At 43.5% G+C, this 13,768-nt stretch overlaps 1 protein-coding gene across 2 annotated transcripts in view; it reads left to right on the forward strand.

Annotated features, from left to right (window-relative positions):
- The window catches only part of LOC126299244 (MAM and LDL-receptor class A domain-containing protein 1-like), a 352,356-nt gene that overhangs the window by 216,938 nt on the left and 121,650 nt on the right, over window positions 1–13,768 (forward strand). For both annotated transcript variants that reach the window (XM_049991032.1, XM_049991033.1), the window contains exon 7: window positions 8,253–8,429. In XM_049991032.1, coding sequence (XP_049846989.1) covers window positions 8,253–8,429 — 177 coding nt within the window. The remainder of the gene's footprint in view (window positions 1–8,252; window positions 8,430–13,768) is intronic.

Here is a 13,768-nt window from a genome sequence, read left to right on the forward strand (position 1 = left end):
CAAATTTTCCTGAGTCCATGAATCTATGGAACATTCTGTCTCGAACTTTTGTTTTGTCAATGCAATGCTCATTAAAAGACTTGTGTGACAAACTCGAAAATAGAGTTAATTTACGACAAATTCAGACAATGACCACTACTGTTGAGGTATGACAGTGTCTGGACACTCAATGTTACGTCAAAGCAGTGCTGTTCTTCCCCATCGTATGGGAGGAATTATGCCATCATAAAAAATACATCGTAATACTGTTAGAGACGCATTAGGGATGTATGTTTTTGCACGAAGTAACTGTAAGTCTTGTCGTTAATTGTAAGCTCCCTGAAAAAATTTGGCGTATATTAATACCATATCGACAAAAAGTTATGATCTGGTATAAAAATATCGATCTAGTATTCATGTTGCACTAATGGCACATCACACAACTGTTTTGACCTCATGCAGTTATTAATATGGTTAGAACTCCAAAGTCTATTGTGTTGCAGGTTCAAATGCATCGATAAATGCAGTCATGTTGCATAAGAAAAAAAAAAGCATTTCCAAATACACGTCTCCATCACGGCCGGACTGCAGTAGGCGAGTACAGTACTGACGACGACCAACAGTATCTGCAGTGCTCGATTTTTGCATTTCCGTTGCGTTGGAAGGTTTCAGTATCCTTCTGTGGACAGGTCTGTAACCAGATGCTACTTATATATTAGTCTGAAGGACTTCTTTTCACGTTTTCTGCCAACTTGTCTATCTTGTTCTCGGTTAAAGCCGAGACGCCACTTGCCATTCAGTCCGAGCAACGGGCCAACATGACACGAGGCGATCAGAGCTTGCATAGTGAGGTATTAGATCCCGCGCAACGCCGGAGACAAAATTTGCATTGTACATTAAACATCTGGTACATGGAATCTGTAGTAGTGCTATGTACCTAATTCCTGAAGGGTTGTACATTAAGCATCTGCTATATGGAATCTGCAGTAGTACTATGTATTTAATTCCTGAAGCACCTCAGTGAACCGTTAAATGTTTAAGGTTGTTCTCTGTTTGCCTCGCGAAAGATTCAACAGAAAAGAGAGTAATAACTACTCATGACGCTCTGCGTGCTCATTTTTCATTTAAACATGACACGCTCCACTTTATTTATATTTAGACCTGACTACTTGGTAACCAGAACTAAATATGTAACATGCTGTTCTAACATGTTTGTTACATACTGACCAGTGAACCGTAATAAAACTGGTACAAGCTATGCGCACACTATGTGATCAAAAGTATCGAGACACCCTGCGGAAATCCGATGAAACGATCTGAGAACGTTAACTGTCATCATGTGTTATGTCAACAATGAAATACCGCAGTTCGTTCCGCGAAGAGGAAGGGGTAACATCAGCGCGCTAATACGGTGTAAACACTTCCTATAATTCGTACCGGTATTTGCTATGCTTCCGTTGGCTCTGCCACATCGTTAAAACTTGTGGTACCCTGCGATCACCACCATGGACGGTAGCAATTGCAGTCCCCTGCTACACAAACACACCAAATCAGCCGCATAGTGTCGCAGTGGATACATACTGGTGCACATCATGCATCCATCAGTGAAGTGATCAGGGATGCAATCATGACGCCCCCCAACACAGAGATACACCAACCTGTTCCACCTGTTGATGCACCTGCAAGAGACCTGCAGCCCGGGCAAAAACGTAAACATGTCTGCTCGGAGGAGGGAGAATAAGACGACCAACGGAACAAAATGGAGAAAGTGTTACGTGTCGACGCCACGCAAGATGGAACCATCACCCATCGACATTTAAGTTGCACTGTTAACTTTACTCAACTACTGAGACAGACTCTTCATCTTGTTTTGGTGACAGTAGAGACGAAAACACAAGCAGGCACCAACTTATGGCGCTACGCAAACTTACTAGATGGGAATGTGAGTTATTATTCAAGTACATAATCAATATTACGTCAGTCTGCCTCCTTAGCTGAATGGTAGCCGGCACGGTAGCTCAGCGTGTTCCGTCAGAGGGTTAGCTGCCCCCTGTAATAAAAAAAAATGTGTTAATGGATCAACGACGAACTGAAACGGGTGTCTTGAGAGGTCCGCCACCAGCAGATGCAACGAACGAAAACGAACAAAATGAAATAAAAAGATGGTCAGCGGGTCTGACTTCCATGCAGTGAGCCTGAGTTCGATTCCCAGTCAGATCGAATACTTTTCTCGGCTTGAGGACTGGGTGTTGTGGTGTCCTCATTATCATTTCATCATCATCGACACGCAAGTCGCCCATTGTGGCGTCAACTGAAAAGACTTGCAACACGGCGGCCGACTTCTCTCAAGTGGAAATTCCCGACCATCAATGCCATACCATCATTTCATTTTCTTTCAATATTTCGGCGGCAGGGAAAAACGACCTGAAACAGACTGTGTTAGGGTTAACTGCCAATGCTTGGTTCAATATTATTTTCTAGATAGAGTAAGTTTGGAGGCAAATAGTCCGAAGATCTTCGCTTTAGAACAAAGCAATAGCATATTGCTACGAAGTTATTGCCATCAGGTGACACAGTAAAACTATAAACCTGAATCGTCACAAGGTAACAAAGCCATAACTAGTTTGTGTTATGAAATTTAGACTATTGTGGCTCCCACCTTTTGTTTATAATCATCAGGTTCGCTGCCCAGTGGACGTGTATGTACCATTCGTCTTACAATGTAATAATTGTTCGCGATTTGGACATGGCATCAAACATTGCAGAAGTAACCCAAGACATGTCCGCAAGAACAGACACCGTAGCCATATAAGTGTATAAGTTCTGGCAGCATGGGCCATGACCTTCTCCTTCTGTGCGGATGCACACATATTACTGTAATTCTTATGGGACTCGGTAAGAATGTCTTCTACGAGTAATGAGTGTGTTGGGTAGGGACACTACGAATGTAGTGTGTGGACATATAAGGTGGAAATGTGGGTCTCGCGGGAGGCGTGCTCGAGATAGTCCCTGCAGTCGCACCACCCTCTGTGCCCCCAGTGGCTCAGATGGGTAGAGCGTCTGCCATATAAGCAAGAGAACCCGAGTTCGAGTCCCGGTTGATGCACACATTTTCACCCGCCCTGATGATGTATATCAACGCCCGTCAGCAGCTTGAAGGTATTAATATGTAATTCTAATTTCGTTCTAGACGGCTGCAGGTCATCAATGGTGTCTGTTCTTGCGGACATGTCCGCAATAGGTGAAAAATGAAGAGGACAACAGTATAATTACACAGCTCTTTTCGCTGGTAAAACTCCAGGTTGCGCTCTCCCAAGGCAAGGGTACTGCACCTGGTGCGGATTGTCTTGATTACTCAATGCTCCGACAGACCCCACACAAAGGGAAACCGATACTGCTCAGTATTTACAATAGCGTATGGACTCAAATCGACTAGCTGAAAACGCGTCGTGCCGTCCCCATCCACAAATGGGGAAATAGATGTGATAAACCCAAGCCGTGTCGGCCTATTAACTTACTACCGTGTTAGGTGAAGGTAATGGAAAGGATTATTAAACAGCGCTTAGATTGTTGGTGTGAAAACAAAAAATATTATGGGAAAAACAACAAGGGCAATTGAAACACTTCTACGTTAAAAACTTATATACAGCTAAATTTCTCTCTGATTACTTATATGATAGTTGCGTTCATAGACTTGACGAAAGCACACGACAACGTCATCTTGTCAGTCTTAGGGAAAAATCTGGAGAAACTTCAGATTCCATAGCCACTCGTCCATAACACCTTAAGCTTCCTGAGCAATAGGAAGCCAATCATTTTGCAATACAGAGCTACACTAGGACTTAGAGAAACTATCAGAGGACTATCTACTGCAGACCTTCATGACATATTTGGCAGGGACATCCAAATATTACAATAGCAGACGACGTATGCACCTGTTTCGAAGACAGTACTCTTTAGTACCGCCTACTGAATACGACAGTGCTCACTGGTCTCATACGTCTGCATGAGTGGTGTACAGAAAGTGGCCTCGAAATATATGACAGTAAGTCTACTCTAATTATATTTACTCGCCACAGCATTCCACGTCCCCAAACAATGCAAATGGAACAACATAATTTTCCAGTTGTGAAAACAACACAACACCTTTTGATGATTAACAACGATAAACTAAGATGGACTCATAATATCCGACATATCATTACTACATGTGAAAATGTATGCAGTCTTATCAGAGCTACGACTGGATTATGGTTGGACTCTGATCGGCGAACAGCGATGACTTTATACCGGTCTCTACTAAGTACACACTTTGACTATGGACACATGTGCTACGAATGTGCGTGAGGCATCACGTCTCAAAGACAAAACACTTTGAAGTACACAGCCTTACGTACAGTTACTGTGCCTTTCATGTCAACACCGACCAACGTATTACTACTTGAAGCGAATGAACCACCGTTAAAGCTATGACAAATACTTCTTAGCAAGAAATCTCTTCTGCAGCCCTTTCTCGACGAATATGGGCCCCTTGTCGAAAAAATCCAGGAATTAACATACTACTGTATGAGCGGACGATATTGGATGAATAAGCGGTGGTGTTAAGTTCCTATGGGACCAAACTACTGAGGTCATCGTTCCCTAGGCTTACACCATACTTAATGTAACTTTAGCTTACCTTAAGGACAACACACACACACACACACACACATACCCGAGGGAGGACTCTCGGGCCTCCGAGGGGACAGGACAGGGGGGGGGGGGCGAGGGGAGGTGGAGCCACTTGAACCGTGGCAAGGCGCCTATGAGCCCGCTGCCATCCCGCGCAGCTCACGAATGAGCAACTTTAGCCATCGTGACTGAATATATGGAGATGCAGGGATTAACACACAAGGTGTGGAAAAGTCCTCTTATACCACTTTACAACAGGCCATACGTAACGTCGACCCTGCAGATCGATGCGAGGGCTATTTTAACATTTCAAAACCAGGACCCAACAATAGCACAGCACTGGAATTCCTGTCTCACTATCAATATGCGTGGGTGGTTTATACTGGCACAGATGTGTCCACCTCTAGTGACGGCGCTGGTAGTACCTACTGGGTATCTTGGAGCAAATGACAAGGCCTCTGCAAGCTGGATACACACTCCACTTTTGTGTCAACCGAGCTGATTGCCGTTTTGAAAGCCCTGCTATTCGCATCGACGACCACAGCAGACAGAATAATCATAATCTTTGACAGTATGTCAGCTGTACAACTGATTATAAACCATCATAATAGTTGTACCAACACCATAGTTGCAGCAATTGTCGACGTTGTGTTTCGGCTGCAGCGAAACCATCACAACAGCGTGATGGTATAAATGAAACGCCACTCTGGGGTAACTGCAAATTTACAAGCAGATGTCCCAGCAAAGTAAGCATCTTTACATGGAGCTATTAAATATGATCAACTTACTCTCACAGATACGATACCCATGTTCAGAAGGCGGTTGTTATCGGACTGGCAAGAGGATTGGTCGAGGACATTTAAAATCAAAGACAGTCTCCACTTATTATTTCATCCCTGGATTGAAAGAGTACCATGGTGTTGGCCATCAGTTCCCAAGCAGCCTCCAAATCTTGTTCGCATCCAACGTATGAAATATTGTACGCGTTCATTAATAGTGCCAATATCCTGATATAGCTCCGTGCGCTGCTAATCTATTGCTCTTGGTAAGTAGAATGCCAAGAGAAGACCATAACACAGTTAACTGACAGTATCGCTATGTGTCACTCAGAAGGATGTGGAACGCTCAGCGTATAGAACTATGTCACTATGTTCCTCCTATATGCAAGGGACTGAATACTGGAGTACTTCTATGTATGGCTGTAATACCCAGATCTGGTTATTATATACTGTTCTCATCTCCTGTCTAGACCTGCACAAATATTCAATTATCTGTCCGCAGCTTTTGAAACAATTGTTACACGACATACAAAAAAAACATTGTTAATTTAGGTATGCGGATTGAATTGGGAACATTGCAAGTGCCTACCAATGGCGTTTTCTGGTTTTTCATTGTGCTACCAGTAAAATTTATGATAGCGAACTACCTATGTGTATCTTGTGTTATATTTTCGTCTTGTTTACTCGTTTAAGTATACTGTGGGGTCTTTGTCGATGTTAGGTTGTGTTCCCCTTACTGCGCGTACGAAAACGCTACATTTGGAAGGGTATGAACACATTTTACAGTATTGTTAACTGGGTACAGAAGAGGAGATGATGACTGACTGTATCAGCATGACAATGAATCCTGTCATAAAGCAGCATCAGTAAGGCGACAGCTTGTTGACAATAACATTCTTGAAATGTACTTTCAGGCACGGAGTCCCGACACGAACATAATGTAAACCTTTGGGATAAGCCAGGACGTCACTTTCGTGCCAGACCGCAGCGTCCACCATCATTATCTACTGTGGTTTCGGATCTTGAGAAAGAATGGGCTGCCATTCCTCCAAAGACATTCATACACCTCATTAAAAGTGTTTCCAGCAGAGTTTAACTCGTCATAAAGACGAAGGGTTGACTCACCCCATATTAATGTTCAGCTGTCCAGATAATTGTGATCACATAGTGTTCTTCAATGAATTATTAATGCTTAACGTTTGTCTTTGTTTTCTAATCAAAATGTCCAGCAGAAGAGAGAATAGTAACGATTTATGATGTATTATTATTAAATTTTCCATTTCACTACGAAACACTGCAGTTTACTTGAATTTAGACGTGACTGCTTAATATCCAGATATAATCATGTACGCAGCGTGTTTTTTTATGTAAGGTCCGTTTTGTTGTAGACGCTAGTAGTTCCCGAGCATACCACAACGAGGGCGTGCGTCGTGTACGGGCATGCCTCGGGAACAACTGTGCTCCGTTTCAGCTCTGTAGCTAACCTGTACGGTTCTGTTCTGTGCTTTCAAAATGTTTAAGACTATCAACTCGCCCACCGCGTGTGTGATTCGCTCAGTGATACGGTTTTTGTCAGCAAGGAACCTGTCTGCTGCAGAATTTCATCGACAGATTTGCGAAGTGTACGGTGATACTGTTATGAGTGAAAGCAAAGTGCGTCAGTGGGTACGAGAATTCAAAGATGGCCTTGACAACGTCCATGATGAGCATCGTTCCGGTCGCCCTTCTTTGATTACAGACGATTTGATGGCTTCAGTTGAAGCGAGGATTCGTGATAACAGGAGCTTCACAATAACAGGTCTCTCAAACGAATTTCGAAGGTGTCAAGATCAATGCTTTGCAACATTGTTTCTGAACATCTAAAGTTTAGGAAACTGTGCTCCCGTTGGGTCCCGAAACCCCTAACAGAGGACCACAAAACCCAAAGATTTGAGTGTGCGATGAAGTTTTTGACTCGTTATCACGAAGAAGGTGACGGCTTCTTCAGTCAGATTGTAATTGGAGACGAAACATGGGTTTCGCATATCACGCCCGAAACAAAGCAACAGAGAATGGAATGGAGACACACATACTCGCCTCTAAAGGTGAAGACCAAACAGACTCTGTCCCAGCGCAAAATCATGAAGTCGGTGTTTTGGGATAGGCATTGTGTTTTGTTGGTCGGCTTTATGCAACGAGGTACCACTATCAATGCAGAAGCATACTACCAAACCCTGAGAAAGCTACGCAGAGCGATTCAAAACAAAAGACGCGGCATGTTGACAAAGAGAATTGTCCTTCTCCATGACAATGCAAGACCTCACACTGCACGTCAGACCCGCGATTTATTGGACAGTTTTGGCTCGAAATTTTAAGACCACCCACCCTACAGTCCTGATCTTGCACCCAGCAATTACCACCTGTCCCTCCACCTCAAACAACACCTCATTGGCAACCGCTACAATGATGACGACGACGTGAAAACGGCTGTGAACTCTTGGTTATCGGAGCAGGCGGCAAGTTTTTATGAAGAGGGTATATTAAAATTGGTTGAGAGATATGATACGTGTTTCAACAAACTTGGCAACTATGTCGAAAAATAGAGTCAAGTAGCTACTTTCTGAAAATAAATTTACTTTTTTGAAATAACCTTTCGTTGTGTGCTTCTGTTCAAACGAACATTACTTAAAAAAAACACGCCGCGTAATTTGCTGTTTTAACATGTTTCTTACAGATTGACTAATGAACCATTTCAAAATGGGCTCAAGCTAAACGTGTCTCAGGCGTATCTCACAAGAAATTCGTTCAAAGTTATGTTACTAAAAGAAAAGTGTAATTTTACAGGTTGTGTTCGAGGCGTTAGCAAGGGAGCCGACAGATACGTACCGCCATTTTCGGGGCTATGTCGCTCTCGACAACGTCGCTCTGAAGCCAGGCACGGAATGCAGAGGGCACTGCTCATTCGAAGCAGGGTTCTGTGGCTGGACAAACGATGAAGAAGATGACTTTGACTGGACGCTGGTAACTATAGTAATCCACTACTTTCAAGCGCTTGCTACTTCTAATGTATGTTCTCATTACATGTTTCGGAACTTCTGACCTGAAGGTTCTACTTAATGTTTTGCCTTATGCCTCCACATGTTTTCCTTTTAGTATTTATATCTGGCGGAGAATGGTTAGTTCATGCAATATCTTTTCAAAAATCTTCAGACATAGAGGACTGAGAACTATATACATGCTTGGTTAATAGGAATCCCAGATCTCGAACCCCAAAAGTTATCGGATAACAGAAGAACCCCATTATTGAAGAACATGGAGAGTATGTACATATCCTGCTGTTGTCAACGAAACAGAAGAATTAAATTTTCCCTCTGCAGTGGAGTGTGCGCTGATATGAAACTTCCTGGCAGATTAGTACTAAGACTCGAACTTGGAACGTTTGCCTTTCGTACGCAAGTCCTCTACCGACTGAGCTACCAAAGCACGACTCACAACAAACCCTCACAGCTCTACTTCCGCCAGTACCTCATCTCTTACCTTCCAAACTTCGCATTAGTTCTCTTACGAAGCTTGCAGGACTAGCACTCCTGTAACAGCGGATGTGTGAGTAGGGATCGTGAGTCGTGCCTCAGCGTCGGTAGAGCACTTACAAGCGAAAGGCAAAGGTCCCAAGTTCGCGTCTCTGTCCAGCACACAGTTTTAATCTGTCCGTAAGACCACTGAATATGAAAGACATCAAGTAAGAGAATCATGTTTTCCGTGACTTAATATGGATGGGTCTACTTTCCACCCTACGTTTCTTCATAGTCGCAGTTTGCTGGCTATTGTCAGGGTGCCTACATGTCACTTCGTAACATTCAGCGTACTTGCAACACAGATATTTCATAATCTGGTTCGTAACTTTTGTTGTTTTCCTCTGTGGCTTGTTCGTTCTACCTCCTACTATAATACACGACCAAGCGATCCAGTTAGCTTAGTAAGTTTTTCGCTGCTACATCTTCATCTGTTGTGCTCACAAACGAATCATATATTTGCCATGTCTTGCAGATTTAGAGAATATACTTTCAAAGTCACTGTTTTCCATGTTGAGTTTTGGCGCTGAACTGCTGTTCCCTCCTAAATCACATTTTTCACTTTGTAATATTCACTATATTTCTTTCACTTGATTATCTTCTGTATATTGGTGGTTTAAGTAAGAAGGTGCATAAATACCCAACATCAATAACTGTATAATGAAAATTACCATAAGGACTGATCACTTTTCCACATACTAGCATCAATTTAAGTATGAAAGCTCAAAATTTTGTAGAGATGACAACAACTTAGAATTTAATGTCACATTAACGTTAAGGTAGCGCGAAAATCGGTTAAGCTGAATTTAAGGAAGAAACCACAGTAATTTGGTTGAAAAACTACCGCGGCATTCGTCGGAAATGATTTAGATATACCATGGAAAAGCAAGGAAGGAAGATCACGGTTTAACGCCGCGTCGACGAGGATATCATTCAAAACAGACCACAAACTCGGATGTGGAAGGAAATTGGTCGTGTCCTTTGCAGAGCAATCATCCCAAGATTGGCTTTCGGCTATATAGGTAAGAAGAAGGCAAGGAGAATGAATTGCCTTCTTTCAGAAACCATCCTGGTATTTGCCTCGAATGGCTAACGGAATCAACGAGAAACGTACACAGAACGGGGGATCTAACAAGGGAATGGTCCAGCCTGACAGTCGAAACGTACCCTGAAATTTTTCACACGGCAAGAATACACCAAAATAAATGCACTGTCAAAATGTTAATTACTAAGGTGAACTGCAATTATTTTTTAAGAAACGTTTAAGTTACTCATTTTTTCCTCACGAAGGACCACTTATAACAGCAGTTTGTAGTCTTTCTTGCCTCGCGCGGAATCGGTGAATAAGAAGACGCAGTCGTAACAAGAGACTCGTATATACACTCGTATACACACGAAATTATAGCATTTAAACCGTGCAAAAGTGTTTCAAATCATTGATTTTTTTGAAAGGTTGCAGTTCATATAGACAGCTAAACTGTTGCAAATGTAATTGTTACACAAGTGACTAGCAGAGGAAAGAAAATCAAGGCAGTTTGTGATGTTACATTACAGACGACTTCCGTCAATCGGGATTTTAATTTGTTGACTTGCGATACTTTGTAACGATTCCTATACCATGGTTTTTATGATAGGTTATAAATACTTTATTTTATTTCCTAGCCGTCACAAAAATGTGAAGTGTCTATTGCATGAACAATTGCGTCAGAGAAACTATCACCTGAAATTCACTTGACAAATTACGATCGCATTGCGCCGTCTTATCTGTTTACCAATGTGTCGCCGATCAATGCTGGGCGCCTGCCGTGTTGCGCGTGCGCTGTCTGCAACAACTGCGGTAAGGGTGTACATTTCTCCAGCCGCCTCTTGAGCTACGAATATGACAGTTTTCAACATTTTTTAAATACCGGTAGCGTGTCTTAGCAGTTGAAATTTTGACATTGTGTTTTTTTCCGGTGTATTCTTCCTGTATAATTTCAGGGCAAGTTTCGACATGTCGGAACGGACCGTTCCCTTGTAAGAGTCGATCTCCGTTCATTAAAAATTGCATGGCTTAGCCATAGTGTCACTATGCGTGCTTCATATCGTTACAATGCAAGTAAATCTCGAATAATGTGGATCTTATTTTCAACTAATTCCGCTAGTTTTCGAGAATTTATGAAGACAGGCGATTAGGTGAACATATTTGTAGAGGTTCTTGTGCAAATTTCGTACCTGATAATCGCTTATGGAGCTTAACTAGGCGTGAAAGTGTTGTTATAAGGGTCTTCAATGTCGCTTTGACTCGCGAGACAGGTAGTTTCTCACTGTTCCTGCGCCACCGAAACTGAATGTCGTTCCTGCCTGCAAGCACTCAGATAACGCCTGATACAAACAAGAGATCAGATTTCTATCTACTTGACAGACCACTGGTTCTTCGGCTGCTAAAAACGACTGGGGGCAGTCACATTCACGAAACATCTCAGAATATTCGTACAGAGCTACTTAAAGTGGAACGGTCACATAAAACTAACAGTAGGTAAGCCAGAGCCAACACTTGGAGTCATTGGAAGAATCCTCAGGAGGTGTCCACCCGCAAAGGAAGTAGCTCACAAAACTCTCGTTCGACTGATAATTTAGTATTGCTCGTCCGTCTCGGATTCTTACCAAATAGATTTGATAGTGGCGACAAAGAAGATATACAGAAGAAAAGCGCGTTTCGTCACAGTTTCGTTTAGTAAGCGCGAATGTGCAACAGAGATGCTCATCTAGCACCCGATGCATACGCTGCACGAAAGGCGTTGTGCCTCACGATGTGGTTTACTGTCAAAATTCCGAGAGCATACATTCCTAGAAGACTCAGCCAATAAACTGCTACCTTTTACGTGCATCTTCCAAAAATAGACACTAACATAAAATTTGCATGCGCCACTCACATTAATGTTACCACCTGTCGAAAGCCTGACTAACAACCTTTTGCAGCAGGAATGCTCAGGAAGAGAGTCACTGAGATTCTGGAAAGTACCGACAGGGATATAGAGCCACGCTGACTCTACCGCTGTGGCCAGATGCGCTAGGGGCTGAGGATTCGTGGGACGAACAGCCCGATCAAAGTGGTGTCTCAGTCTCGATTCGTGTTTAAATCCAGGGAGTACGGTAAACTCACCCTGGAGCTCTTCGGACCACACATGTACACAGCGAGGTATGTGACAATTTGCATTGTCCTGCTAACAGATGCCACCGTGCTGAGGAAAACAAACTGGATGTTGAGGTGGATACGGTCCACAAGGATAGAGATATACTTTTGTTGATCCATTGTACCTTTCAGAACGACGAGATAAGTCAGGGAGTGACACGAAAATATTCCTCAGATCATAACGTTGCCTCCTCTGGCCTGAACCCTTGTGACAATTGGTGTAGGATCATATATACCAACGACCATCTGTCCGTTGGAGGCGGCCAGTGTGGCCGTGCGGTTCTGGGCGCGTCAGTCTGGAACCGCGAGACCGCTACGGTCGCAGGTTCGAATCCTGCCTTGGGCATGGATATGTGTGATGTCCTTAGGTTAGTTAGGTTTAAGTAGTTCTAAGTTATAGGGGACTGATGACCACAGATGTTAAGTCCCATAGTGCTCAGAGCCATTTGAACCATTTTTTTGTCCGTTGGAACATAAATGTGATTCATCTGAAAAGGACCAAGTGGACGTCCAGTTGCGGTAGTGGCGCCCAAATTCCACCCTTCGTCGCTGTTGAACAAGTTCGCAAGGCTGCATGAACCAGACGCCTACTCCAGAGGCCCGCAGACACAGCAAAGTTCGCTGATGGGTCATTGTGGATACAGTGTTGGCAGCCTCTTGGTTCACCTAGCGGTCAACTGCTCAATAGCTGCACTTCTATTCGCCCGTACACCTCTCTGCAGCCGTCATTCACCCTTATCAACTACGGGCCGTGGTGTACGACAGTTGCCTCGGCGCCTGTTCTGAATAGCGCCATTTTGCCATGCACGGTATATTTTAACCACGGCGGCATGCGAACAGTTTACAAACTTAGCCGTCTCGAAAATGCTTCCAACCTTGGCCAGAAAGCCAATGATCTTGTTCTTTAGGATGTTAGATAAATCACTCCGTTTCCGCATTACAACGACTGCACCGTTTTCCGCATTCCCCTGACACGCTTTATGTATCCTCCACCGCTAGTGCTGCCACCGACCGTCTGTGAGTGCTTATCGCTCGTTGACGTCGAACACAGACGGTGGTCACATTAATGTGATTGAACCTGTAGAAAGAATCGAGGTCATACAAAGTATGGTCAAACAATCATTCTTTTCGCGCGTTACTCTCAGGTAGTACAAGAGAGGGGGGAAGTGACAGTGGTTCACAAGGTGCCTGCCGCCACACTCCACTAGTTGGTTGCGGAGTATCAACGTAAATGTAGGTGTAGAAAGTGTGATCTCTGATGCCGCCTTGGAACCTAGGATCGTGTTGAGCCTCTAAGTACTGAACCGCTCAGTGGTCGACCTCCATTTTCCTATGTATGAACTTTTTTACGATGAAAATATGTCTCACCAGAAACGAAATGTTTAATAGACTCAGTAGTCACGCGTTCCGATGCCAATCCTCAGGCTACAGTAGAGAAGAATCAACACCACCGATCTGTAGTGAATATATCGAGGGAGGTGGCGCTGTCACAAAACACTGGACTGAAGGGGACGGCTTTTAAAATTCCCGTCTAGTCACCTACATTTAGGTTCTCAGTGATTACCTTAAATCGGTTATGGTAAATCCCGAGATGGTTCCAATGAACGGGCAGA

The sequence above is a fragment of the Schistocerca gregaria genome, chromosome X (genome assembly GCF_023897955.1).
Source record: "Schistocerca gregaria isolate iqSchGreg1 chromosome X, iqSchGreg1.2, whole genome shotgun sequence".
Lineage (NCBI taxonomy): Eukaryota > Metazoa > Arthropoda > Insecta > Orthoptera > Acrididae > Schistocerca > Schistocerca gregaria.